This window comes from Pan paniscus, chromosome 9, assembly GCF_029289425.2.
Source record: "Pan paniscus chromosome 9, NHGRI_mPanPan1-v2.0_pri, whole genome shotgun sequence".
In the NCBI taxonomy this organism is placed as follows: domain Eukaryota; kingdom Metazoa; phylum Chordata; class Mammalia; order Primates; family Hominidae; genus Pan; species Pan paniscus.
In genome coordinates, this window is record NC_073258.2 from 46309336 (window position 1) to 46335521 (window position 26186).

At 42.5% G+C, this 26186-nt stretch overlaps 1 protein-coding gene across 4 annotated transcripts in view; it reads left to right on the forward strand.

The window, feature by feature from the left end:
- The first annotated feature begins 1096 nt into the window (after positions 1 to 1096).
- EXT2 (exostosin glycosyltransferase 2) overlaps positions 1097 to 26186 on the forward strand; it is a 148449-nt gene continuing 123359 nt past the window's right edge. The window contains exons 1-5 of one of the 4 annotated variants that reach the window (XM_034932427.3): positions 1123 to 1315; positions 9141 to 9179; positions 13118 to 13683; positions 14628 to 14717; positions 19617 to 19733. In XM_034932427.3, coding sequence (XP_034788318.1) covers positions 9171 to 9179; positions 13118 to 13683; positions 14628 to 14717; positions 19617 to 19733 — 782 coding nt within the window. In that variant the 5' untranslated portion in view covers positions 1123 to 1315; positions 9141 to 9170. Of the gene's footprint in view, positions 1316 to 1657; positions 1785 to 9140; positions 9180 to 9346; positions 10217 to 13117; positions 13684 to 14627; positions 14718 to 19616; positions 19734 to 26186 lie in introns of those variants that run through there. The other 3 variants (XM_034932426.3, XM_003808219.5, XM_008960298.5) reach the window with 3 other exon arrangements.

Here is a 26186-nt window from a genome sequence, read left to right on the forward strand (position 1 = left end):
CCTCTCAATAACATCGCTCTGAATTTTAATTTAATTTTTTAGTTTCCACTTACTGCTTTATGACAGCGGTTTTACTGTGCATGTATAGGGCTAAATCATGTAAATAATAGAGAAAGATACAAAACAAAAATGCGTTTTTGTTTTGTTTTGTTTTGTTTTGTTTTTTGGAGACAGGGTCTTGCTCTATCACCCAGGCTGGAGTGCAGTGGCACGACCACGGCCCACTGCAGCCTTGACCTCCTGGGCTCAAGCAATCTTCCTGCCTCTGCCTCCTAAGTAGTTGGGACTACAAGCGTGTGCTACGATGCCTAGTTAACTTTTTATTTTTTGTAGAGATGGGGTCTTGCTCTGCTGCCCAGGCTGGTCTCAAACTCTTGGGCTCAAGCGATCCTCTCGCTTAGGCCTCCCCAAATGCTGGAATTACAGGCGTGAGCCACCTTGCCTCGCCATAAATGCTTCCATTTCCGCCTCGACAACTACTCCACCTGAAGCTGTTCATTTCTTCTTGCATTCCTTCCAGAAAAAAGTTATACACATGCCTGAATATAAGCACCTACTTTATATATTTCTCCCTCTTGTTTTTGCATATGCATAGTTTACCTAAAAGTGATGGTACTTGCCCGCTGTTTTGGACTACGCTTTGATCTTAACTAATATCTTGGAGATATTTCCTTACCCAAATATATTGCACTATCTCACATTATTCAAATCAATCAAATTCCATAATTTATTTCGATTGTGTCTAGCATTTCGCTATGATTAGAAAGAATGCTGTCATGGAAATTTTTGACAAACATTGTTGAGAATATCCATAGGGCAAACTCCGTACAGAGAGCTTGTTGGAATGAAGGTACCAGCATTTTCCGTTTGATGGATAGTACCAAATTGCCCTCCAGGAATGTTATACGCTCACCAGAACTGATTATAATAAAACGTCTACATATTTGTTAGTTTTATAAGCAACGCGTGGTGTCTCGTTTGGGTTTAAGGATTCTTTAATTATGAATGAGGCTGTCTGAGCATTTCACTGCGGAGCCTGAGCGCGCCTGCCTGGGAAAACACTGCAGCGGTGCTCTGACTCCTCCTGTCCAGCAGGAGGCGCGGCCCGGCAGCTCCCGCATGCGCAGTGCGCTCGGTGTCAGACGGCCCGGATCCCGGTTACCGGCCCCTCGCTCGCTGCTCGCCAGCCCAGACTCGGCCCTGGCGGTGGCGGCTGGCGATTCGGACCGATCCGACCTGGGCGGAGGTGGCCCGCGCCCCGCGGCATGAGCCGGTGACCAAGCTCGGGGCCGAGCGGGAGGCAGCCGTGGCCGAGGTAAGCGCGGCGCTCCAGGGCGGCGGCCGGGCGGGCGCTGAGGCGAGGGCTCGGGCCTCCGGGGGCCGCGGCTGGGTCGGGACAAGGGCCGAGGGAGCGCGGCCGCGCGGAGGCTCCGTGGAGGCCCGTGGGCTGCGAGAGGCCACCCCCAGCCCCGCCGGGGCTGTGACAATGACTGCCCGCTTTTGGAGCGCTCCGATTTCCACTCCTGCTTCTCCTTCTCCTCCGGCGGCGGCCGCGCTTTCAGCATCTTGGTACCCACCTGTTCTCCTAGCCAACCTTCGCCCCCAGTCCGCTCCTTCCTTTCCTCCTGCGACCCGCCCTCCGCCCTCCGCCGTGACCCCTCCCTTCCTGCTGCCACCTTCCCGCCAGCCACAGGGATCTGATTCCTCCCAGGGGGATGTCCTGCGCCTCAGGGTCCGGTGGTGGCCTGCGGCATCCCTTGCGGTGCCAGAAGCCGTGGGACGAGGTAGGGAAGGGGCCAGGGGCATGTTAGGCCGGGGACTGGGTGGTCGGGGGCATGTTAGGCCGGGGACTGGGTGACCGGGAACTAGATGGCCGGGGGCGTGTTAGGCCGGGGACTGGGTGGCCGGGGTCATGTTGGGCCAGGCACTAGGTGGCTGGGGGCGTGTTAGGCAGGGGACCGGGTGGCCGGGGGCCTGTCAGGACGGGGCAGGAGTATGTTAGACTGCGGACTAGATTGCTGGTGGCATGTTAGGCCAGGGACTAGGTGGCCCGGGGGTGTGTCGGGCCGGGGCCAGGGGCATGTTAGTCTCGGGACTAGGTGGCCAGAAGCACACTGGCTCTGGGCTTCAACTTGAAGTCCAGAGGTGTTTGGGGCTATGTTACATTCGGTGGGAACCTGATCTAAACACACAATTTTGAGAATCAAAGAATTGCTTGGTGTTACTGATTGGGCAATGCTAATCTAGAAAGGTTCTTGACTTATTTATGTGAAGATATGGTCTTGAAATATGTACATTTAAATTCTTCTTGTAAGTCTTAACTTCTTGTAAGTCAGGTAAGTGCTCTATGTACTTTAACTGGGCTTAGTTTTTAACTTTCAGAACTCAAAGGCTATTCACTGTAATAAAATAGATGATTCAGTTTCCATCATTCACTTTCCCCGACTTCCTGGTTGCATGTGAGGGTATGAATGGATAATCAGTTTTGGGGCCAGACTGCCATGCTGTGAATCCTAGCTTTGGCATTTCCAGTTGTGTAATATTGGGCCAGGTACTTAAACTTTCTGTTGTACTATCCCCATCTGTAAAATGAGGGTAATAATAGCTTGGCTTATAGTGCTATTATGAAGATTAAATAAGTTAACACTATAAAGTGCTTAAAACAGACCCTGGCATGTAGTAAGTGCTTAGTAAGATTTATATATTAATTATGTAATGACACACATTGTCTTATGGTATAATTCCCATGATTAAAAGGGCATTGTTTTTAATTGAAAATAATTTTTAGGGGCATTTAGCCATGACATAACTTTAATTATAAAGAATCCTATCAAGTAAGGCAATGAATTGTGGCTTTTTTTGCTTTTGCTTGTATTTGGTTCCTCTGTTTTTCGGAATGGTTGGGTTAAGATCCAGTGTGGCAGTGGCCCCAGGAGTTCAGCTGTAAGGCCCTTTCTAAAAAGGTTAAGAAGAGGCCAGGCACGGTGGCTCACGCCTGTAATCCCAACACTTTGGGAGGCCGAGGTGGGTGGATCACTTGAGGCCAGGAGTTCAAGACCAGCTGGCCAACATGATGAAAACTTGTCTCTACTAAAAATACAAAAAAGTTAGCTGGATGTGGTAGCACACGCTTGTAATCCCAGCTACTTGGGAGGCTGAGGTTGTAGTGAGTTGAGATTGTGCCACTGCACTCCAGCCTGAGTGACAGAGCAAGACTCCATCTCAAAAAATAAAAAAATAAATAAATAAAATAAAAAGGTTGAAATGACAAGAGACTGTGACTGAAAATATTGGACTAAGTGGATTGGCTATAACCTGAAGCACCAAGGAAAGGTTATTCAGGCAAATTTTAGGAATAAATAATTCCAGGAACAGAAAATGCATCTCATCCTCACAATAGGTTGGGGTTAAAAGACTTTTCCAGTGACTCAGTGCTTGACAGCTAGCCAGATGATTCCAGTGTTTTGCAGGGGCAGGTTTGATGTGTTTCAAGGTGATAAAGTTTGTAGGGCTGAAATTCTTGTTTTGATCCAGGTTATGGTATTGTATGGAATAAACCTTCATTAGTAGAAGATTCCTTTCAGTCTGTCATCTTCCAGGGATTTTAACTTCTTGGTGGTAGGGAGCAGTCTCACTGGACAGAAAGATTATGACTTGTTTCCTCGGATGATGGTTTGGAGATACTCCATCTCTCTGTGCTTTGGCATGTGAAAACTGTTTTGGGAGGATTGGTTCTGTGTGTTACAGGGGTGAGTTTGGAGTGTCCTGAGTCGGGAGCACTGTCACTTCAGTCTAGGCTGGCAGTTTTACAAAAGGGGTCCAGTATAGCACAGGTTTATAAAGGCAGGGGTGCAGCCTGGGCACGGTGGCTCAATCCTGTAATCTCAGCACTTTGGGAGGCTGAGGTAGGTGGATTACCTGAGGTCAGGAGTTCAAGACGAGCCTGGCCAACTTGGCAAAACTCCGTCTCTACTAAAAAATACAAAAAATTAGCCGGGGATGGTGGTGGGCGCCTGTAATCCCAGTGACTTGGGAGGCTGAGGCACGAGAATCGCTTGAACCCAGGAGGCAGAGGTTGCAGTGAGCCAGGATGACACCACTGCACTCCAGCCTGGGCAACAGAGAGAGATTCTGTCTCAAAAAAAAAAAAAAAAAAAAGCAGGGATGGGGAAAGTAATGGTGCTCTTTGGATGTGTTTGCATATGGTGGGTGGTGGGAGAGGAGGGTGTTCAGGGGTGGGTACAGAAAATTCAGAGTCTATGGAAATATCTAGTCATTCCCCCTCCTCCTTTGGAAATTCCTTCCTATTTAGGAAAGATAATAGTCAGAGGCTGTCACATATAATAACTCAAAACTTGGATGCTAAACCGTTTGCCCCTATGGAACTGGGAAGGATACAGACATTTGTTCGTTCAACAAATATTTATGTTTATATTAAATATGTTCTATTTTCTTTTTTCTCCTTGGAGACAGGGTCTCCATTGTCGCCCAGACTGGAGTACAGTGACGCAGTCATGGCTCACTGCAGCCTCAACCTCCCGGGTTCAAGAAACCCTCCCACCTCAGCCTCCCAAGTAGCTGGGAGTGTAGTTGTGCACCACCACACCTGGCTAATTTTTGGTTTTTTTTTTGTTTGTTTGTTCATTTTTGAGACGGAGTCTCGCACTTTCATCCAGGCTGGACTGCAGTGGCGCGATCTCGGTTCACTGCAAGCTCCGCCTCCCAGGTTCATGCCATTCTCCTGCCTCAGCCTCCCGAGTAGCTGGGACTACAGGCACCCACCACCATGCCTGGCTAATTTTTTGTGTTTTTAGTAGAGATGGGGTTTCACTGTGTTAGCCAGGGTGGTCTCGATCTCCTGATCTTGTGATTCGCCCGCCTCCACCTCCCAAAGTGCTGGGATTACAGGCGTGAGCCACTGTGCCTGGCTTAATTTTTATATTTTTTAGTAGAGACAGGGTCTCGCTATGTTGCCCAGGCTGGTCTCAAACTGCTGAACTCAAGTGGTTCTTCTGCCTCAGCCTCCCAAAGTGCTGGGATTACAGGTGTGAGCCACTGCGTCTGGCTTAAATATATGCTCTAGATTTGGTATTAGATGCTAGGAATACTGAGCAGAGATGAACAACTGATTACAGGAAAAATCACAACCAGTAGAGGAGACAGACTTGCAAATACTTAACCAATTCATAAAATGTGGCAAGTGCTAGAATGAAGTGTATGAAAGGTGATGTGGGTGCTCACAGGGAAGATCCTCTCTCTGTAAAGCACTGCTTAGTAAGGGGCTTTTCCCCTTTCTTTTCTCATTCTTTCCCTCTCATTTCTTCTATTGTTTATTCCACCTCAAGTGCTTGCTTTTATTCCTCAGAGTTTGATACAGATGTGTGGGAGTTCGCTTAGCTTGTGTCGACACACTTCACAAGCATGGAGGAGTTTACGTGTCTGAGGGCACCCCTCAGCCAGTGCGGGGTGGGCTTTGGTTGTTGAATGATGTGGCTTCCCTCCAAAGGGACAGCTCTGAAGTGTGTTCTCCGTGCTTCTCCAGAGGGATCCTAGAAGGACTGGGTATTGTGGCCTAGCTCAGTCTGGTAAGCAGCTCAAGTGTGCACCCTTCTGACTCCTCTCCTTACTTCCTCACTCTGGCTTTCTGGATTCACCTTTTGCAAGCTACTTGCACCCAAGTTGTTTTCTCTTAGTTTGGCAGAGCACAAACCAAGGTCGTTGGTACTAGAAGTGGCTCTAGAAAGCAGGCTGTGAGATAGTATTGTGAAAATGGAATCACTCACCCTTGGTTGGCAACAAGGACCTCTTTGCTAGTATTAATTGAGGTGTTGGTAACCCCTGGTACTCTCTAACATCACAGTTGTAGTAAGACTGTCACCACCAGTGGTTTAGGATGAGACTCAGGTGGAAGGAAAAGCATTGGCTAGTATGGTAGCTCTAGCACTTGAGCAGTGTATGGACAATGGTAATGATAAGGATAGTGGAGTTGACTGGCTCTTGTTATTTTCCTTAGAAGCCTTGGGGTAAGAGAATGCCATGCCCAGATCAGCCAGACATGAACTCAGGGTTCATTGTGAAAGACAGAAGGCTCTATGGCCGCATCTCCTGCAGCTGGAGGGTGGGCTCTGTTGAAGGTCGGGCCCAGAATTTAATTATACATGTGGCAGAATTGCAAAGGAAGCTGAATGCACAGCCTTGACAGGTTGCCTCTGCTAAAGTCAGGGCAATGGTAGCAAGATGTGAGACCCTGAGACCTGGATGGAGATATTTGGGTGGAGGCACCGAGAAGTTTGAATTCCCAGATTTCCTCAGATCCCTTGGGCCAGTAGAGGTAAGCACCTCTCTGATGCAGAGGACAGCAGTTTCTTCTTGCCTGGACACTGTGCAGAGCTCTCACTTGAGGCAGATGCCTCCCATATGATTCTTGTGCTCCTCAAGATCTGCCTTCCCCTCCCCTCAGATCTCAGCATTGCCTGAGCAGGAAAGCAGTTTCTTAAGGAGTTGCAGGACCTGGCTAATATGGACCAGCAGAAACTGAGGAAACACAGTGGGTTGGGGGTGGGGTGGGGAGAATCTTAAGGGTGTCGGACCAAAGGTGGGGGTATTGGTGGACTATAAAGCTGGAGAGGAGAGAACCTGTTGACAGGTGAGCATTCTCTCATGATTCAGGATTTGGTGACCTAGCAAGGACAGCTGGAGCCAGTCTTGGTATGTGGCTGGGCAGGCTCCTTGAAGCTTGGACACAACGACCCATACCAGTGGTTTGCAACCAGGGCTGATTTTGCCTCCCCAAGGGATATTTGGCAATGTCTGGATATATTTTTAGTTGTTACAGCTGGAGGTTGCTTCTGGCTTCTACTGAGTAGGGATGCTATTCAACCACCTCCAATGTACAGAATAGCTCCCCACAAAAAAGAGTTATCTGGCCTAAAATGTCATAGTGCTAAGGTTAAGTCACTTTGGACTGCAATAAATGCGGTGGAGGCATCAGAACTATCTTGGCAGAGTATTGAGGAAGGAATCACCTGCACCTCCTGCCTGTTTTCCTGGGAGGGCTATTCCTTTCACTCTGCTAATGTGGAATGCCCAGTGAGGGGACCTGCATCTTTGAGAAGCTCAGTGTTGGCTGTCTTCTGTAGGACAAGATTGACCTTAGGAGATGTTACTGTGAAACTAGGTTCCCAAGTATCAATGAGGATGATAGGATTCTGAGATAGTGGAGGCCAGTTGGTGGCAGTTAATCATCAGAGACAAGGTAGACATAGTGCCCAGAATGGGCAGCAAGGCTGGACTCACAACTGGGGAATCTTGACCCACTCTGATGCGAATAGAGCATGGTGTTTCTAAGCTGGGCAGCTAACCATGGTGCTGCTTGACTTGTATAATCAGTAAAAAAAAAAAAAAAATTAAGAGCTGGCACGTAGAAGATTGATGTCAGCTGCTACAATGGAAAAATCACTATCTCTCCCCTTGTGTTCAGACATGAGCCATTTCTTAGATCCATATCCCATGAATTGAAGGGGAGCCTGGATCTCTTTCGGGAAAGATCTTGCAACATTCCTGCATGTATAGTCAGACATTCTCCCATCCTTCCTCAAGGGAACTGCAGATCTTTATCAGAATAGCTGTACAGCAAAGAAAGTATAATATTTAGACCTTTATATGGCTGTTGAATATAGGGTTCGGGCTGATAACAGTACCAGGCAACCCTCAACCAATAGTGGATAGGTGTTGCAGACAGGTGCTCTAGTCTCCCATCCTGCTTAGGGACCAGCTGTATTCTAAATGAGTCTTCAGAAGGCTCCTGGTAGCCTTAGGAGCCCCTGTTGCCCACTGCAGTAACCAGCCTAAGAACACACTTTTTATTGGCTTTGCCCTGTTGCCTGTCTCCTTGCTCCCTCACTGTGGCTTTCTGAGATCACCTCCCAAGTAAGTAGACTACTTGCACTCCTGTCTTTGTCTCTGTCTCTCTCTCTTTTTTTTTTTTTTTGCATGGGGTCGGGGGTAGGAGGGGAGTCAAACTATGACAGGTAGCAAGCAAAATGTGATACTTAAGACTAACATAGTGAGTGTCAGCTCCCTCTTCCTTCTGCTGAGGCCACTTGGGACTCTGGAGTCAGTTCCTGTGGTTCCGTATCTTCTCCAACAATACTTGGTGGTGTTTGACTCTTGATTTGCCTATGCTGTTGGGTATAGGTCTCATTGTGGTTTTACTTTCCATGACCATTAAGGAGACTAAACATCTTTTTATATGTTTATGTGCCTTTTTTGCCTTTTCTGTGAAATTCCTGTTTAAGTGTGTTTTCTGTTTTTTGTTTGTTTTGTTTTCTTTTTGTTTGTTTTTTTCTTATTGCTTCATACAGTTTATTCTGGTTGCAAGTCCCTGTTGCTTATATGTGCTGGAAATATATTCTTCAGGCTTGCAGCTTGTCTTTTTACTTCCTTATTGTGTTTTTGATGGAAAATTCTTAATGGTTTGTGGTTTTTGTGTTTTGGAAATCATTCTCTGCCAGATGTCATTGATATTCTCTATTGTGTTCTAAATATTTTATAGTTTTTCCTTTTACATTTAGTTTTAAGATATACCTTGAATAGATTTTTCTCCCCTTTGGCTGCTTTTAATATTCTTCTTTAACTTTCTTTTTAGCAGTTTGGCTTTGATATATCTAGGTAGCATTTTCTTTATATATATATATATATGTTCTGAGTTGAGCATCTTGAGTCTGTGAATTGATGTATTTTATCATTTTTGGAAAAACTTAACAAAACACAGTTGGATTATCCCATCGGCTTCTACATTCAGTCTGTTGCAGTGTCATACGTCATGTAGCCTCTGGAAAATGGAAGTGAATAAAGCAAATGTCAATATTAAACTAGTATAAGCCCTTTGAAAGGGCCTGGGGTGCCTGAAGCATACTTCAAGAACCAGTGTTCTAAGATTTTGGTATGAAGCATTTGCTAGCCTCCTAAACTGAGCTTTGGAGTGTTTCCTCTTTTTTTTCTGAACTCTGGAATAATTTGTGGAAAATTGGAATTATTATTTCTTGAATATTTGGTAGAACTTGGAAAATTTTCTGGGCCTGGAATTTTCTTTATAGGAAGATTTTTAAACGTTTGATTCAGTGTCTTTAATGTTATAGAGCTACTCAGAGTTGCTGTTTCTCCTTGAGATGCTTTTGGTAAGTATATTTTAAAATAATTTTTCCATGTTATCTGAGTTTTCAAATGTACTGGCATAAATTCATTGATACCATCTTATCTTTTAAATATATGCAGCATTTAGAGTTATGTTCCCCTTTTAAGGTATTTATTTGCACCTTTTTCCTTGAATTCTTGATTAATCTTACCAGAATTTTATTAGTCTGTTTTTAAACAAACAACTTTTAGCCTTGTTGACCATTTCTATTTTGTTTTTTAATTAATTTCTGTGCTTTTATTTATTATTTTCTTCTGTTATCTTTGGTTTTACTTTGTTGTGATATGTCTTTTTTATAGTTAATCTGCAACTCATAAAGATTTGTAAAGCTCATGTGTGAATACAGTTTTTGTTCCCTTAACCTCAATTTTGTCATACATAGAAGCTATTTTTCAAGCTATGGAGGACCCATTATTGGGTGGTATAATTGATCTAGTAGGTTATGGCCAGATTTTTTTAAAAGCAATAGAATAACAGAGTAGAAAAATGGAGGGTTCATTGCGTGTTCTGTGGCTAACACTGTGTACTCACAGTACATAGCTTAAATGTTGTTTTTTGAAACTTTATTTAAAATATCCATATACACACATATATATATCTGTCTATATTGGGTCACAATATAACATATGTTTCTTACTGTCAATTTTAGTTTAAAAAAAGTTTTGAAAAACACTATTAAAGGGTAGTTTGTCTAATATTAATAAAGGTTTAAAACCAGATGGCACAAAATACGTGAGGAGCTTGTTTTTAAATGACATATTCTGTGGCCCTATTTTAAACTTACTGATAACAGCCTCCAGTGGTGGGGCCAAGGAATCTGTTTTAACAAACTCTTGTGCTTCTTACCCTTCAGGTGTTGGGGAACCACTGATTCAAGTATACACATAGACCTTGAGAGCTTCTTGGGAAGTTCTAACATGGGCCAGCGGAGGGCAGCTCCTTGCCTGCATTTGTCCCAAAACTTCCTGTCTTCAAACTCCAGGAGGGATATGCAGAATGGCAAGGAAGCCATACCATAGGGTGGGCCTGCAGCTGGTAGGGGATGGGAGCAGGCAGGAATATTCTGCTGACTGTTAGAATGATAGAAAAAGTGAAATCGCTGTCATGCCACATTTCTGTCATAGAACAATTAGAATATATTGAGTGACTGATGTATATACTCCAAAGATGATAATCTTTTAAGCTCAAAATGTATGAATTTTCATGTATTAGTCAATGATAGGCAAATTCCTTGTTATGTTCCAGTTTCTGGTCTTAGAGAGATATGACTTGAAATGATTCATGACCATTTAGCATATTTTACCCCCAAAACTGAAAGTGATTGCAACATTCAAGCTTGGCAATACTCAGCTCGCTAGGCAGGAAGCAGTTTACCATGTGGGCACTGATGGGGAGAGCTCCATTTATCCGAAGCAAAAATGGTTGATAACTCTAAGATGGTCTATGAGCTTTTCAGTTACTTCCCATTATATTAATAGCTTTCCTGAAAGATCCGTGAGTAGAATGATACCATTTTGTTTATTTATTTTTATTTTATTTTATTTTTTGAGAAAGAGTCGTGCTCTATTGCCCAGGCTGGAGTGCAGTGGCACAATCTTGGTTCACTGCACCTCCGCCTCCCAGGTTTAAGTGACTGTCTTGCCTCAGCCTCCCAAGTAGCTGGGATTACAGGTGTCTGCCATCATGCCTGGCTAATTTTTGTATTTTTAGTAGAGACAGGGTTTCACCATGTTGGCTAGGCTGGTCTTGAACTCCTGATCTCAGGTGATCTGTCTGCCTTGGCCTCCCAAAGTGCTGGGATTATAGGCATGAGCCACCGTGCCCAGCTGTCTTTTTGTGGATTGGTATTTTGACATGCAGGATGCCAAAATAGCTTGTTGCAGTAACATGGTAAGTATGTGGCAGATGATGCAGCCACACTCAAGGCTCTGCCCTCCCCCGAAACAGTATCTGGGAATCATATAGGAGAAGCTTGTTTGGTAAGGATCTTAAAATGTGGTCTACATGGGAACTCTACATTTTTAGCTGAGGACTACAAATTTTCTTTACATCTCAGTCAATAATGCTTATTGGCTGTTTTATATATCTATAGCTGTATGACAAACCACCCCAAAACTTAGAAGCTTTAAACAACAACAGTCATTTGTTTGCTGATGATTGTGGAATCTATGCAGAACTTGGTGGGGATGGCTCATCTCTTCCCTAATGGTTTTGACTGAGATCTCCGTGTCCACTGGGGCAGGTTGCCTTCCACTGGGAGCTCAGCTTCCTTAGAGCGTGGCGGCTGGATTCGAAGAGTGCAAAGGCAGACTGTATAGGGCCTCTCAAGTCTTGCGCTCAAAAATCCCAAAACATCACTTCAGCCACATTTTCTTGGTCAAAGCAAATCATAAAGCTAGCCTAGATTCATGGGGAAGGGACATGGATTCTACATTTTGTTTGGAGAAGTACCATGCAAATTCAGGGATGGAAAGAACTGTTGGTGTTCGTCTTTGTAAATGAATCTACCACATTGGCCCTTTTCCTCCCTTTCTCCCTTCTCTCTCTTTCTCTTCCTCTTCCTCCCTCCCTTTGTCTCTCCTACCCCATTCCTTTCTTCATTTCTTCCATTTATCTAAATGCAACTATCACCTTCATTATAAATCATCACTATATGTTTTATTTGAAGATGAAAGATTAATTTTTTTTCTTATTGATATCCTTTTGTACTTAATCGATACTTTCCTAGTGGTGTTTTTACATTCTGCCTTTTGTTATAGCTTTGTTTTCTCTCCCTCATTAGAGTAGGGTCTTTGCTTTCATCTTTGTTTTCTTCACAGTACATGATGGGTGCTCAATAATGGTTTGAATGAATAAGTGAACGAAAACAGATTTTTTTTTTATGACACAGAGTCTTGCTCTGTCACTTGGGCTGGAGTGCAGTGGCACGATCTCGGCTCACCGCAACCTCCACCTCCTGGATTCAAGCAATTCTCCTGCCTCAGCCTCCCAACTAGCTAGGATTACAGGTGCATGCCACCACGCCTGGCTAATTTTTGTATTTTTAGTAGAGACGGGTTTTGCCATGTTGGCCATGCTGGTCTTGAATTCCTGACCTCAGGTGATCCACCCATCTTGGCCTCCCAAGGTGCTGGGATTATAGACGTGAGCCACCGCACATGGCTGAAAACAGATTTTGGAATGATGAAGCTTCAGTTTGTCCAGTTAAATCATTATTTTATGTTAAGCAAGTGTTTTGAAATAAAATAACTGTCTTTTGCTATTCCACTTTTTATTTTTCTGCCTTGGTCAGAGCCCTCCTTCCCAGAGTCCCACATTTGCCAGCTTCTGCTTTAAGTAAATGTATATTGATAGGGTATAGTAATATTTTATATTATGAATTAATATTTATGTTAAATATATGCAGTATTAAATATTAAATACATTATATACTATTTATTCATATATCTAGATATATATTTCTAAATGTTTATAAGAAGTGTCCAAAGTCCCTTTTTGTTATTTCACCACACCACTTAAGGGAAAGAAATAGGTACATTAAAAGTAGAGGCTGGGCGTGGTGGCTTATACCTATAATCCTAGCATTTTGGGAGGCCGAGGCAGGCTGATAGATTGAGCTCAGGAGTTCAAGACCAGCCTGGGCAACATGGCAAGACTCCTTCTCTACTAAAAATGCAAAAAATTAGCTGGGCGTGGTGGTCACAGTTACTTGGGAGGCCAAAGTGGGAGGATTGCTTGAGCCTGGGGAGGTGAAGGTTGCAGTGAGCTGAGATTGCACCACTGCACTCCAGCTTGAGTGACAGAGTGAAACCCTGTCTCAAAAAAAAAAAAAAACCAAAAAAAAAAGGTTGAATAGTCTTTTCAAGTGTCATTTGCCATCCTAAATACTTGGTTTTTCTTATTTCTCTCCCTGGTGACCAGGAGTGTGAGGAAGAGGCTGTCTGTGTCATTATGTGTGCGTCGGTCAAGTATAATATCCGGGGTCCTGCCCTCATCCCAAGAATGAAGACCAAGCACCGAATCTACTATATCACCCTATTCTCCATTGTCCTCCTGGGCCTCATTGCCACTGGCATGTTTCAGTTTTGGCCCCATTCTATCGAGTCCTCAAATGACTGGAATGTAGAGAAGCGCAGCATCCGTGATGTGCCGGTTGTCAGGCTGCCAGCCGACAGTCCCATCCCAGAGCGGGGGGATCTCAGTTGCAGAATGCACACGTGTTTTGATGTCTATCGCTGTGGCTTCAACCCAAAGAACAAAATCAAGGTGTATATCTATGCTCTGAAAAAGTACGTGGATGACTTTGGCGTCTCTGTCAGCAACGCCATCTCCCGGGAGTATAATGAACTGCTCATGGCCATCTCAGACAGTGACTACTACACTGATGACATCAACCGGGCCTGTCTGTTTGTTCCCTCCATCGATGTGCTTAACCAGAACACACTGCGCATCAAGGAGACAGCACAAGCGTTGGCCCAGCTCTCTAGGTATCTCACACTCATACAGCCCAGCACCCAGGAGATACTTGAGTGGCCCTCAGGGAACTAAAGGGAAGGGAAGGATGGGAATGCTTCTGCTCTTGAGTTGGTTTCCTGATGCTGTCTTCTTGCAGGACGGGGTGTGTTGGAGGGACTGACTTGCAGCATGAGGCCTGTGTGGCAGCATCTGCCTGTGTGCCCGTGAAGAGTAGTCTGCCATCTCCGGCACTACTGCTGTGGGTTCCCAGCCTCTTAGAGTTTCCAAACTAAGCGTGGCTCTTCTTCGTTTATTCTTCCTTTTAAATCTAAATATGCTACCACCTCCTCTTAGCACTTACATAATACACATTCACTGTAAGAAATCTGAAAATACAGGTAAGCAAAAAGAAGAATCTAAGATTCATTCTGAAATCCTTCCTCTAAGAGATAAACATTATTAATATTTTGATGTTACTAAAAATACACATACACATGTGTATATAAATGTTTTGTTCCAAATGGGATCACACAGTACATACTCTTTTGCTTTTTCCCTTAATATATCATGAATATATTTCCAAATTATGACATAATTTTATGTTCTTTTACTATATAACTTTAAGGTTGCATAGTATTCCATTTTGCAGACGTTCTACCATATATTTAACCAGGCTTCTCTAATGTATTTTGTGTTTCTTTAACCAAATGGTGAACATTTGGGTAGTTTTCAACTTTTCATTATTAGAAGCAGGTCTGTATGGGACAAGCTTGAAGTACACGTGCGTTCATTTTTCCCTGTCATGGAGCCAGACTTGTGTCTGATGTGCTGTTGGGATTTCCAGGAGTTTGCTTTGCATACCTGAGAAGCGGCCCTATTTGGGCTTGGGGATCCTTGGTACTTGTTGTCTAGTAACTGACTCTTGTCTTTTCATAGTTGACACATTAATTCTCCTACATTTTAAATTTCTTGACAGGTGGGATCGAGGTACGAATCACCTGTTGTTCAACATGTTGCCTGGAGGTCCCCCAGATTATAACACAGCCCTGGATGTCCCCAGAGACAGGTAGGAGGCATATTTGGGGCTGTCCTTATGATGGGTTCAAGATCATTTTGTTCATGTGAAATTATATTCCTAAATCTACCACATACTTTGTAATCAGAATTGTTTATTAAACTAGAAAATTGTCGTAAGTATTTTCCTCCTGAAGATTTAGAAGTGCTTAAATCTTTTATGGAAAACCAGTTAGGGCTTATGTCCTGGCATAGCCTCTAAAACTGTTTTCCCACTCTGGATTGTGCACTTCTGAGTGTAACACATCCAGCCCCCAAAAGTGTGACAGGCTTGTGCTAGTTCTCTCTGAATTCAGGAGCATTTGCCACAAGTAGATGCACAGCTTACTGAGAGAAGGTAGCGTGGATATGTAAAAGTGATACCCAAAGCCTATAATGTAGAGGGTAATGGGGGCACGCTGATTCTCATTTACTTTCTGTTGTTTCAGTCAGTAGGGTTCTTTCTGTCCGTCCCTCCCTCCCTCCCTGCCTGCCTGCCTTCATTATTCGCCCCTCTTGCCTTTCGTTCCTTCTAGAAAAACCTTCCAAATAGGCAGATGTGGTATGGGGTGGCCATGACTGCCTGAGAGTGACTTTGAGTTCACTCACTGTATTTATCTGCCCTTTCATCACTGACTGAAAGATTTTGGTATGAGCTTTCTTGGAAAGCTCTGGTATGAGGTGCTACTTAAGGGACCTCTCTTAGTGCTGGGTTCAAGGCTTTGAGGAAAGTAGAAAGTTGGGGCGCAATATATAAGCCTCGCGGGCAATGCTCAAGGTATAGAATTGTTAACAGTTCACCTAAACTTGTTTATCACCAGTCTTATTACAGTTGGTGTTTAACTCTTAAACTCATTGTTAACTGAAAAGGTAACAGCCTGAGGTATTAGCCTGAGAACAGCCTGAGGCTAATTCTCAACTTGTTAGAGGCTAACATTATAATTTATGAAAATCGACACTTAGTATTCCTTTTCCCCAGAAGATTAAATCTAAACCTTCTTTGCATTAAGTGATTATCTAAAGTCAGTTTTGAGTTTCTGTCTGGAAATATAATTATAACTAGACAAGACAAACACTCCAGGACCACCCTTCAGCTTTGGTGTAGAGACCGTTTTGGACGATAGAGGGCAGTCCGGGTGCACAAATGCTGTAGGAAGTGGCTGAACACAGGGTAATTCCGGATTTGGCTCTCAGCCCCAGAGAAGGTGTGCCTGTTCCTGAGTGGGCTACTGTTTTATGGATTTGGTTGTTCTGGGGAAGTGAAATAACTTTGGAGAACAGAGAAGGGAAGGAAAAGAGCTGTTAGGAATGCAGAGTCTCCATCTCCAGTTCTGGATTTTTTTTCAGAAGGGCTTCTTTCTGTTTGGGTCATTTCACTTTTTGCTGACATTTTGGTATATGCATCTGCATGGGAGTTGGATTTTATTTTTATCAAGTGCACATGTTAAATGCGATTTCATTTGTCTGCAGGAAGGTGTCAAGTAGACAGGAGAAAGTGTGAGTACATGCCAGTGTTTAGGTGTTAGGATCAGGAAGGTTAAATAGTTTTTCCTATGCATGAATTTTTGTAAGTGATTATAGCCAATCCTATAGCAGGTAATGAATCACCATCTAGTCCTTTATCTTTGCATGTGGGAAATTTCATTTTGAAACTTAGGTGGCCTTCTTGTTGGGGTAAGGAATAGTAGATTGGTTTGTTAATTTTTCTTATCCTTCATCCTTGCTCCTGGATTCAAAGGAGGCAAGAACTGTGAATGCAGAATGGTTTTACAGGAGCTGCATGTCAGATTGTTTGGAAATTAGAAAACAGATGGGCTAGATTAGACTGCTTTAAGATCTCCTAAAGTTCAAAAGCATAGGTGTGATTATTTAAAAATTATTTTACTTAAGGAAATACAGTACAAGGACCTGGACTGAAGGGAAATGTCTGCTCAGTGAATTTTTTTTTAATGCTGCTTAAATGTTTTTATTTCTCTTTCAATTAAAAAAAAATCCATACACATGATACATATATACTTTGTGCAAGGGTCGAACAGCATGCAAGTGTATAAAGAGTAAAACGTAAAAACCTGCTTTGATTCCCTCCTCTGTTTTCACTCCCTTCCTGAAAGATACTTATATTAAAATATGATGTGTTTTTCTAGTCTTTTTTCTATGGATTTAGACACAAGCACACATACAAACCCATTTTATTTTAACTTGAGTAGGAGCATATTTCATGACTTATACATCTTTTAATGACTTAACTGATGTTAGTTTTCTCAGATGTGTTCTGTAATACTGTTACTACCTTGGATTTCTTATCCTTTCTTTGCAAATATCTCACACATTTCTACTTTTATGTGGGTGTTTATTTATTTACTTAAACTTGTTATGGAAAATTTCACACCTATATAAAGAAGCGAGACTAGTACAGTGAACACCACATATCCTCTGTCCAGCTTCGATCATTAGCTTGAGGCCCGTCTTGTTTCATCCTTACTCTCATCTACCTCCACCTCCGCTAGATTATCTAGAAACAAATGCCAGACATCAGATCCTTGCATCTGTAAATATTGTGTGAATCTCTGCATGATACAGCCTTTTCAAAAAATGTAACTGACTATAATACTATTATCATACCTAAGAAAATTAACAATAATTTTTCCATATCACCAAATAGTCACTAAATATCTAGCCTTTGCTCATGTTTACCTGTCTCACAAATATTGTTTTACAGTTTGTTTGACTCAGTGAACAAATAAGGATGACCGATAGAATCGGTCTGCTTTTTTGGGTTTTGTTTTGTGCAAAACCTGAAGCTTTATATTTGAGGAATTTGCAGGCCTGATTCCATGCATGGTTTAAAGGAAAGCAAAGGATAAACTTGCAGCCTCACTGTGTTTAGGCACTGTGAATACTTAGATAGCAGGAGGAGAACTGTGAGAAAACATGCAGAACACTGAGTTAGGGAGGGTGGAGAATACAAGGCCGTGGAGAGGAAGGCTCAGTGTCAGAGGAGACGTCCCAGAATCAGGCAGCCCTGCAAAGTGCTAAAAATGCTGGAGAGCACCTCCAGTGATATAATACTTGGCCTGACCTGAGTCAGATCATCATATTAATACTTCTTTAGCTGCAGGTTTTCTTTTCAGTCTCTTGCAGCTTTGGAACTAATCTCTGATTTGGGGATACATAATGGGAAAACAGAATGTGCTGTTCAGAAATTCACTTTTCAGTCAATGTAAACCATGTGTTCTGTAAAGCAAGGGATGCTTACAATATTTTCTCCATTATAATGTAATGGAGACCTTGGCAGAAGAAGATACAGTGCCTTAGAGTACATGCCAGTAGCAGGGCTGGCATGAGGCCAGTTTGACTAATTGCAGTCGTGGCTCTTTTTGAGATGACAAACAGATTGCATGTGGATGATCTTCAGCGTAAGGCATGCTTCTGATTGCTGCTTTCCTACTGCCAGTGCTGAACATTCACCTTAACCCCCTTGGAACAGAATAACAAGTTTGGGGCCCCGGGGACAGAATAACAGTAAAGGTTGATGTGATATACACCTGCTTCCTTTCTCTGCACATACACACCCACTTCTCCTCTGGGGCTGTGAGTGTAATAGCCTAATCACCCACGACCCTGGCTTACCTGGACTGCCTGGTGCCTGAATATTGCATCCGTGTCTGCTTCTCTGCACAAAGGCCATGGGGCCCATAGAGTCTGCTTGCCATCATGGTCATGGAACCTGCCCAAGTTCATGTTGGATGGTTTCAGTGCTGCATGATAATCAGGAAAAATAAGACCGTATGTTGGTACTAAGGATAGTTATTACGTTTTACAGAGTAGACCGGCAGCTGGAGAAGTTTTTAGCCTGCAAGTTACCTCACTCACCAGTTCTTGGTTTCATAAAGCTTAAACAAACAGAGTGGGATTTCCAGGGGTGGTTTGAAAATCTTTGAACCTAAACTGGTCATGTTAGAAGGGAATGTAGGTTGTCATCAGGGCAGGGAGGGGATTGGTAGCAATCAATATTGCAAAAAATGTGGTTTCTCAGTTGAGACATCTTGGCTCAGACTTTGTAGTGTGTGTTGCCCTAGAAAGTGATTTCGATGGGTTTGGGGTCCTGGGAGAGAATAACAGTAAAAGTTGGTGTGATATACACCTGCTTCCTTTCTCTGATGAAGTGTCATTGTACTACTTGCTGGATCCAGTTAAAACAATGTGGTCACTGTTTTCTAATTAAGGAGAGTAACAGCTAGTACAAGCAAACTGCAAGAGAAGCACTGAGGGTTTAATTCTAGGTTCTGCTTCCTGTATAGGGAATTGGGTTAATAAGACTAAGTAGCTGGAATGGACAGTGAGAGCTGGTGGAGGCTACATGATTGACATGTAACTCTGAGATGATGGTGGAAAGAACTGCTTGAGGCAGGGATTGGAGAGAGGCTGGGGTGTAAGCGATGTGAGATGTGATACTTTCTGGCCACCACTGCTTTCCAGGACCATTGTGTTCTGAGATTCTAGCCAGTGGTTGGTAAATGACTTCCCCAACCAGTCTTCCCATGCAGAACTGTTATTTCTGTTATTGTAAATGTGTTTATTTATAAAGTATGACTAGGGAGAGGTGAATGGGATCTGAGGGAGGTAGCAGAGAGGCTGTCCATAAGGTGTCCTCTGGGCTATGATGTGTTTCAAAAACTGGGAAGTAAGGAAAGGGTATTTAGGACCCCGGGGGAAGGCTGGTGATTCAAGGATAGAACGCAGCTGATGGTCCCGAGATGCGTGTATAAGGCATTGTCTTTGTAGAAAACTGACTCTGTAAACATTAGCTGGTTTTGATAATAAAGACTCAGTAATTCCTGTTCCTCTCCACAGTGTGTATCAGAATAAAGTCCTTTCTTTCTCATCGTTTAACAAAATACTTTGCTTTCAGGGCCCTGTTGGCTGGTGGCGGCTTTTCTACGTGGACTTACCGGCAAGGCTACGATGTCAGCATTCCTGTCTATAGTCCACTGTCAGCTGAGGTGGATCTTCCAGAGAAAGGACCAGGGTAAGGTACATTCATCCCAGCCAGGTGTGCCTTTACTGAATCTGTGAGATGTTGATGAGGTTTAGTGTGGTGGGCATCAAAGCAACCAATACATCAGTTACAGGGTAGGGTCCTTGAGGCACCCATCTTTCCCACCTCCATGCCGGTCTCATTCATCTTGCAGTTTTCTCTGTCTCCTTAAATTCACAGTGCTTTCTACCAAGTTTTCTAAGCCAGGAATCCATGTGGTATCCTTAACTCCGTTCTCTCCTTTGTTTCCTATATCAAAGTAGGAAGTCGTATTGATTCTGCATCCTAAATACTTCCTAGGTCTGTCTGCTCCCCGAATCCTCCTCCTCTACCCTAGACCAGGTTACTGTCATCTCTCCATTGGATTGCTGAAATGGCTTCCTATGTGGTTTCCCTGCCTCTGGTCTTGCTCCCCTCGAGTTTGATCCTTGGCTTCACATTGCCCTTAGGATAAGATTCACGTTAGTCCTTAGCCCACAGTCCCTAAAACATCTTTCAAGGCTCTCTTTCATCTGACCACTATCTCCATCTTTAGCTTTGTGTCTGAGAACTTTTTACTTCTTTCAGTTCCTAGAACAAGCTGTGCTCTCTCAGTTTTTCTGGGCAGCAGACACATTCTCTACTGTCTGCAGACCTTCTTCCTCGTCTTCATTAGTCTAACATCCTGCTTGTGCCTTAGGTTTCAGCTTGAAACCACCTTCTGGGATGGGGTGGAGGGGTACCTTCTTGGCCTCTGCCCTGGCTCCTCTGCTTTATGCTCCCATAGCAGCCTCCACGTCTCTTAGAGTGATGCCCATCGCGCACACATGATGCCCATTGTGATGACTTGCTCAAAGCCTGTCTTGTTTGGATTTTGGATTTTGTACGTGCAGTGAAGCTGAGGTTAGGTTTTTGTTTTTGCTTTGTTTTGCTTTTTTAAGTGACAGAGTCTTGCCATGTTGCCCAGGCTAGATTCAAATTGTTGGGCTCAAGTGACCCTCCTGCCTCAGCCTCCCAAGTAACGGAAACTGTAGGCCCATGCCACTGCATCCGGCTGTTTTTTTAAACTACCATATCTTCAGTGTCTGGCATTTCTTGGCTCATATTTTAGTATGTGAGGGAGTAAATGAAAAGGGCTGACAACATGAATGTGCAGCATGGATGTAACCTTTTTTTTTCTGTAGTCTATGTAAAAATTGTGCTATTTCCTGGTGAGAATCTCAGTGAGCTTTAAACAAACATGATAATAAAAGCATCCTTTACTTGTGTGGAAGTGCTCAGAAGCAGAGGTGACCAATAGATAAATTTTGACACTAAAAATGTTGTATTTGGTTTGAGAAATGGGTCTCATGGAAATAGTTTGCCTGGAGAACATTAGAACCATTCTTTAAATATTTCAAACATCTCCTTAGAAACCTTTGTGGACTCTGAGAAGTAAGAGAACTTTTCTCAGGAGAAGACATCTCTCTCCTGTTTGTGTTCTACCATGTGGCCTGGGACCAAATTCTGAAACTTACATTAGCCATTCACTTAGCAAATTTTGTTATGTAGACGATGTGTAAAGCCCAGGTGAGCTTGACACATTTTTGTTCCTACCCTTAGGCAAATGCGGAGCAAGACTGAGTGGTTCATGAAGTTGTTGCTTAGGACATCTTCCTGGATTTTTCTCCCTTTGTGGACTCCCAGAGTTGACTTATTTTATTTTATTTTTAAAATTGAGATTAATTTATATACCATAAAATTTACTCTTTTAATGTGTATAATTTAATGGTTTTTAGTATATTCACAAAATTGTGCAACTATCATCAGGCCTACTACCTAATTCTAGAACATTTTCATGACTCCATAAATAAACCTAATATCCAATAGCAGTCAGTCCTCACCTCTGTCCCCAGCAAGAATCCTTAATCTGCTTTTTCTCTCTATGGGTTTGCCTATTCTGGACATTTCCTATCAACATAATTGTACAATAAATGGTCTTTTGTACCTGTCTTCTTTCACTTAGCATAATGTTTCCAAGGCTTATTCATGTAATAGCATGGAATCAGTACTTCCTTTGTTTTTTGGCTGAATATTTCATCATATGAATATACCACATTTTATTCATCTCTTCATCAGTTGATGGAAATTTGGATTATTTCCACCTGTTAGCTCTTATGAATAATGCTGCTATGAACATTTGTATACAAGTTTGTATGTAAAGCTGGTTTCAGTTCTCTTGACCTAGGAGCAGAACTGCTGGGTCATACGGTAGCTCTATGTTTAACTTTTTGAGGAGCTGCCAAACTCTTTTCCAAAGCGGCTGCACCATTTCACATTCCCACCAGCCATGTATGAGGGTTGCGATTTCCCCATATCCTCACTAACGCTTGTTATTGCCTGTGTTTTTTATTCTAGCCATCCTAGTGGATGTGAAGTCATATCTTCATTATGGTTTTGGTTTGCATTTCCCCACTGACTAATAATTTTGAGTATCTTTTCATGTGCTTATTGGCCATTTATATAACTTCTTTGGAGAAATGTCTATTCAGATCATTTGCCCATTTTAAAATTGAATTGTCCTTTTATCGTAGAGCTATAAGAATTCTTTATCTATAACAGATGTTAGAACCTCTTCAGATCCATGATTTGCAAATCCTTTCTCCCACTCTATAGACTGCTTTTCACTTTTTTTTTTTTTTTTTTTTTGAGACGGAGTTTTGCTCTTGTTGCCCAAGCTGGAGTGCAATGGCATGATCTCGGCTCACCAAAACCTCCGCCTCCCGGACTCAAGCGATTCTCCTGCCTCAACCTCCCAAGTAGCTGGGATTACAGGCGTGTGCCACCACGCCCAGCTAATTTTGTATTTTTTGCAGAGACGGGGTTTCTCCATGTTTGTCAGGCTGGTTTCAAACTCCTGACCTCAGGTGATCCACCCACCTTGGCCTCCCAAAGTGCTGGGATTACAGGTGTGAGCCACCGCACCCGGCCTCACATTCTTGATAGTGTCCTTTGATGCACAAAAGTTCCTCATTTTGATGAAGTCAATTTATCTATTTTTCCTTTGGTTACTTGCAGTTTTGGTGTCATTTTTAAGAAACCATTGCCTAATCCAAGGCCATGAAGATTTACCCTTACGTTTTCTTCTAAGAGTTTTACAGTTTTGGCTCTTAAATTTAGATTTGTGGTTCATTTTGGTTAATTTTTGTATGTGGTATAAGGTGGGGGTCCAACTTCATTCTTTTGCTTGTGTATGTCTAGTTGTCTGAACACCACTGGTTGAAAAAACAAGTCTTCTTCTATTGAATGGTCTTGGTACCCTTGTTAAAAATCAACTGGCCATAGATATATGGGTTTATTTTTGGATTGTCAATTCGAATCTGTTGGTCTATATGTCTATTATGCCAGTACTACATTGTCTTGGTTACCTTAGCTTTGTATTAAGTTTTGAAATAAATGTAAGTTCTCCAACTTTGTTCTTCCTTTTTCTTGTTTTAAGAGACGAGGTCTCGCTCTGTCACCCTGGAGTGCTGGATCGAATTGGTGGGATCATAACTCACTGCAGCCTTGAACCCCTGGGCTCAGGTGATCCTCCTGCCTCAGCCTCCCAAGTAGCTAGGACTATAGGTACATGCCACCACGCTTGGCTAATTTTTTATAGAGATGGGTTCTTGTGATACTGCCCAGGCTGTATTCTTCTTTTTCAGAGTTTTTCTGACTATTCAGGTCCTTTGCATTTTAATTAACTATTTTTGTTATAAGTAAATATAAATAAAAAACAGTCTAAACTCTTTGTGCTTATACAACTACAAAACTGAAACAAATTTACAAGTTTCAATATAAGCACATCTATAAAACTAATAACATTCAGATTAACATAATTGAATATGATAGCTGATGCTGTTTCTTTGAAATGAGATTGCATCTTTAAGGTGAATATGGAGTTAATTACGGGTTTGCTGGGTTTGATGTGGCTATACTGTTGTATGTTGGGTGAAAATGTACTTTTTTTTTTAACCATGTTTTCTATTTGAAACATTAGAAGCTTCCCTTTAGATAGCATATTGTGACATCATTTATCTTCATATGGTACAGATGCATGATTCATATTTTTTCCAATATTTTGTTATGAAAATTTCCAAACAGCAAAGTTTAAAAAATTTTACACTGAACATAATGTATATCCACAGCCTAGATTCTATCTGCATTTTTACTCTACTGCTTTATATGATTTACATTTTTAGTGTTTCTCTCATCTCATTAGCCCACTAAATAGAAACTTGGAAGTTGAATATTTTTTAGCAGTATTCATCATTAAATATGAGCAAAACTATCCCCATACTAATTTTTTGGATTATCATCACAATGGAAATACACAAATAATTCTTCTAGTGAATTCACGGACAGAAGAAACTGATATAATTCAGTGCCCTATTTCGAGGTTAGATTTTCATAAATTCAGAAGGGATGAGATCATCTACATAAGCCCCGCTGGTACCCTTTGGGGTGGTACAAGTTTCTGTTATGTGCCTAGGGTCTTAATTTGGCATATTTATGTAGCGCGAGATAGAAATAACTATAAGTAGAGAAAAAAGTTACTTCTCTGCTGCTTCTGTGAGCATTTACTTAAATCTGTTCTGTGATTTAAAAAGTTTTTATTCATTTCTTTTTCTCTTTTTTTTCCTCCTAAAGTTGTTCTGGAAATTATTTAATTCAATTCAGTTTAGTTCAGTTCACTTCAAGTCAAACCTTTATTGAAAGCCTGTTTGGACCAAGTATTGGGCTAGACTGCTGTCTCTCATCAGGAGAAAGGGAATGATTTTGTCCCCCAGGGGACATTTGGCTATATATATATATATATATATATATATATATATATATCTACACACACACACACATTTTTGACTGTCATGACTGTGGGGATGTGTGTCAGAGGGTCCTGAAGACCACTTCCAGTTACTATGATTTGCCAGGAGGGCTCCATGACTCAGCATATAATTGTACTAACGTCTGTGACTTATTACGGCAAAAGGATGCACAGCACAGTCAGAGAGGTAGAAGACGCATGGGGTGAATCTGGAGAAACCAGGCACAAGCCTTCAAGTGCCCTCTTCCAGTGCGGTGCACAAGATGTTCTCAGTTCCCTCAGCAGCAAGCTGTGACAACACTTGTGAAATGCTGTCAACCAAGGGAGCTCGTCAGAGACTTAGCACCCAGGACCTTTCTTAGGAGCTGATTGCATAGGCTATCTCTGCCTGGCACATGCCAAACTTCCAGACTCCCAGAAGGAAAGCATGTGTTCAGCATAAACCACATTTGTTTGTGCAGTTTGGATACAGTGAGCCACTCTTATCAGTTCTAGGGATGATGGGAACCCTCTCCAAATCCAAGTCTCCAGATGACAGCCAAAGACCAAACTTATAAGCAAGCCTTTCTAAGGAGAACACTCAGGCCTGCTGTGTTAATTCTTCTCTGCACAGGGCAGGGCAGCCCCCAACATCAAGAAATACTGGGTGCAAATGTCAGCAGCGCTGGGGTTGAGAAACCCTGGGTGAGGCAGAGAGTGACATGTGAGGACTGGTCTGCTAGGACTGCTCAGCTGCTGTGGGCCTCTGTCTTCAGTGCACTTTTCTTGAGACCACTTGAACCAAACTCTCTCTTTATTGTTTAATCCCTCTCATATAATCTAGCTCTCTTATATTGGTTTAGGACTCTTAATCCCCTTCAGGTTTAATCCAGGGAAGAAAACTGAAAATAAAAGCTTTAAGTGAAAATAAAACAAAGGAGAAAAACCACTCCAAACAGTAAAACCCATTTTCAAATAATTAGTTTCAGAGATTTAGATACATCAATATATAATTAGTTTCAGAGATTTTATATTGGTGGTATTTTCCTAGTAATTTAGTGTCTCTAATTTTTGTGTATAACTCAGCTGGAATTAATATCTTTAACTAGATCCTTTGAAAAGGTGTCAGTTTCTAAAGTTCTGTGGTTCAATAACCCGATAGGAGTGTCCAGTTTATCTTCAGGGTAGCACCGAAAGGTAAGGCTGCGCTGAGCATGAACCTCCCTCTGCTGGCCGGTAGATGGATTTCTGCAACCTGGCTTGGGCCCATGCTGTCCATTTCGGTGCCAGCTTGCAGTCTGGTCATGCACTTGTGGTGTTAACTTTTATATAAGAACATCTCCTACCACCACCCCTCCCTGCCCCCGAAAACCAAGACAAAAAAAAATTAAAAAGTAAAGACAGGTTCAGACTCATCATCCTGCCAGGGACGTGGGAGAAGGCAGGGTGGGCCATCTCATGGCAGTGTTTTGGGTTTGTTGATCCTTGTGAGAGTTGCTGTTTAAGGGAATTCCCACATCTCTTGCGGGCTATACAGAATAGTGAGAGCTTTGCTTTTATTTTTGTTTTAAATCTCTGTCAGCATTTGTTCAATGGGAAGTGGATGATTGTTGCTATTGATAGCTGCTTCTCACAGCTGT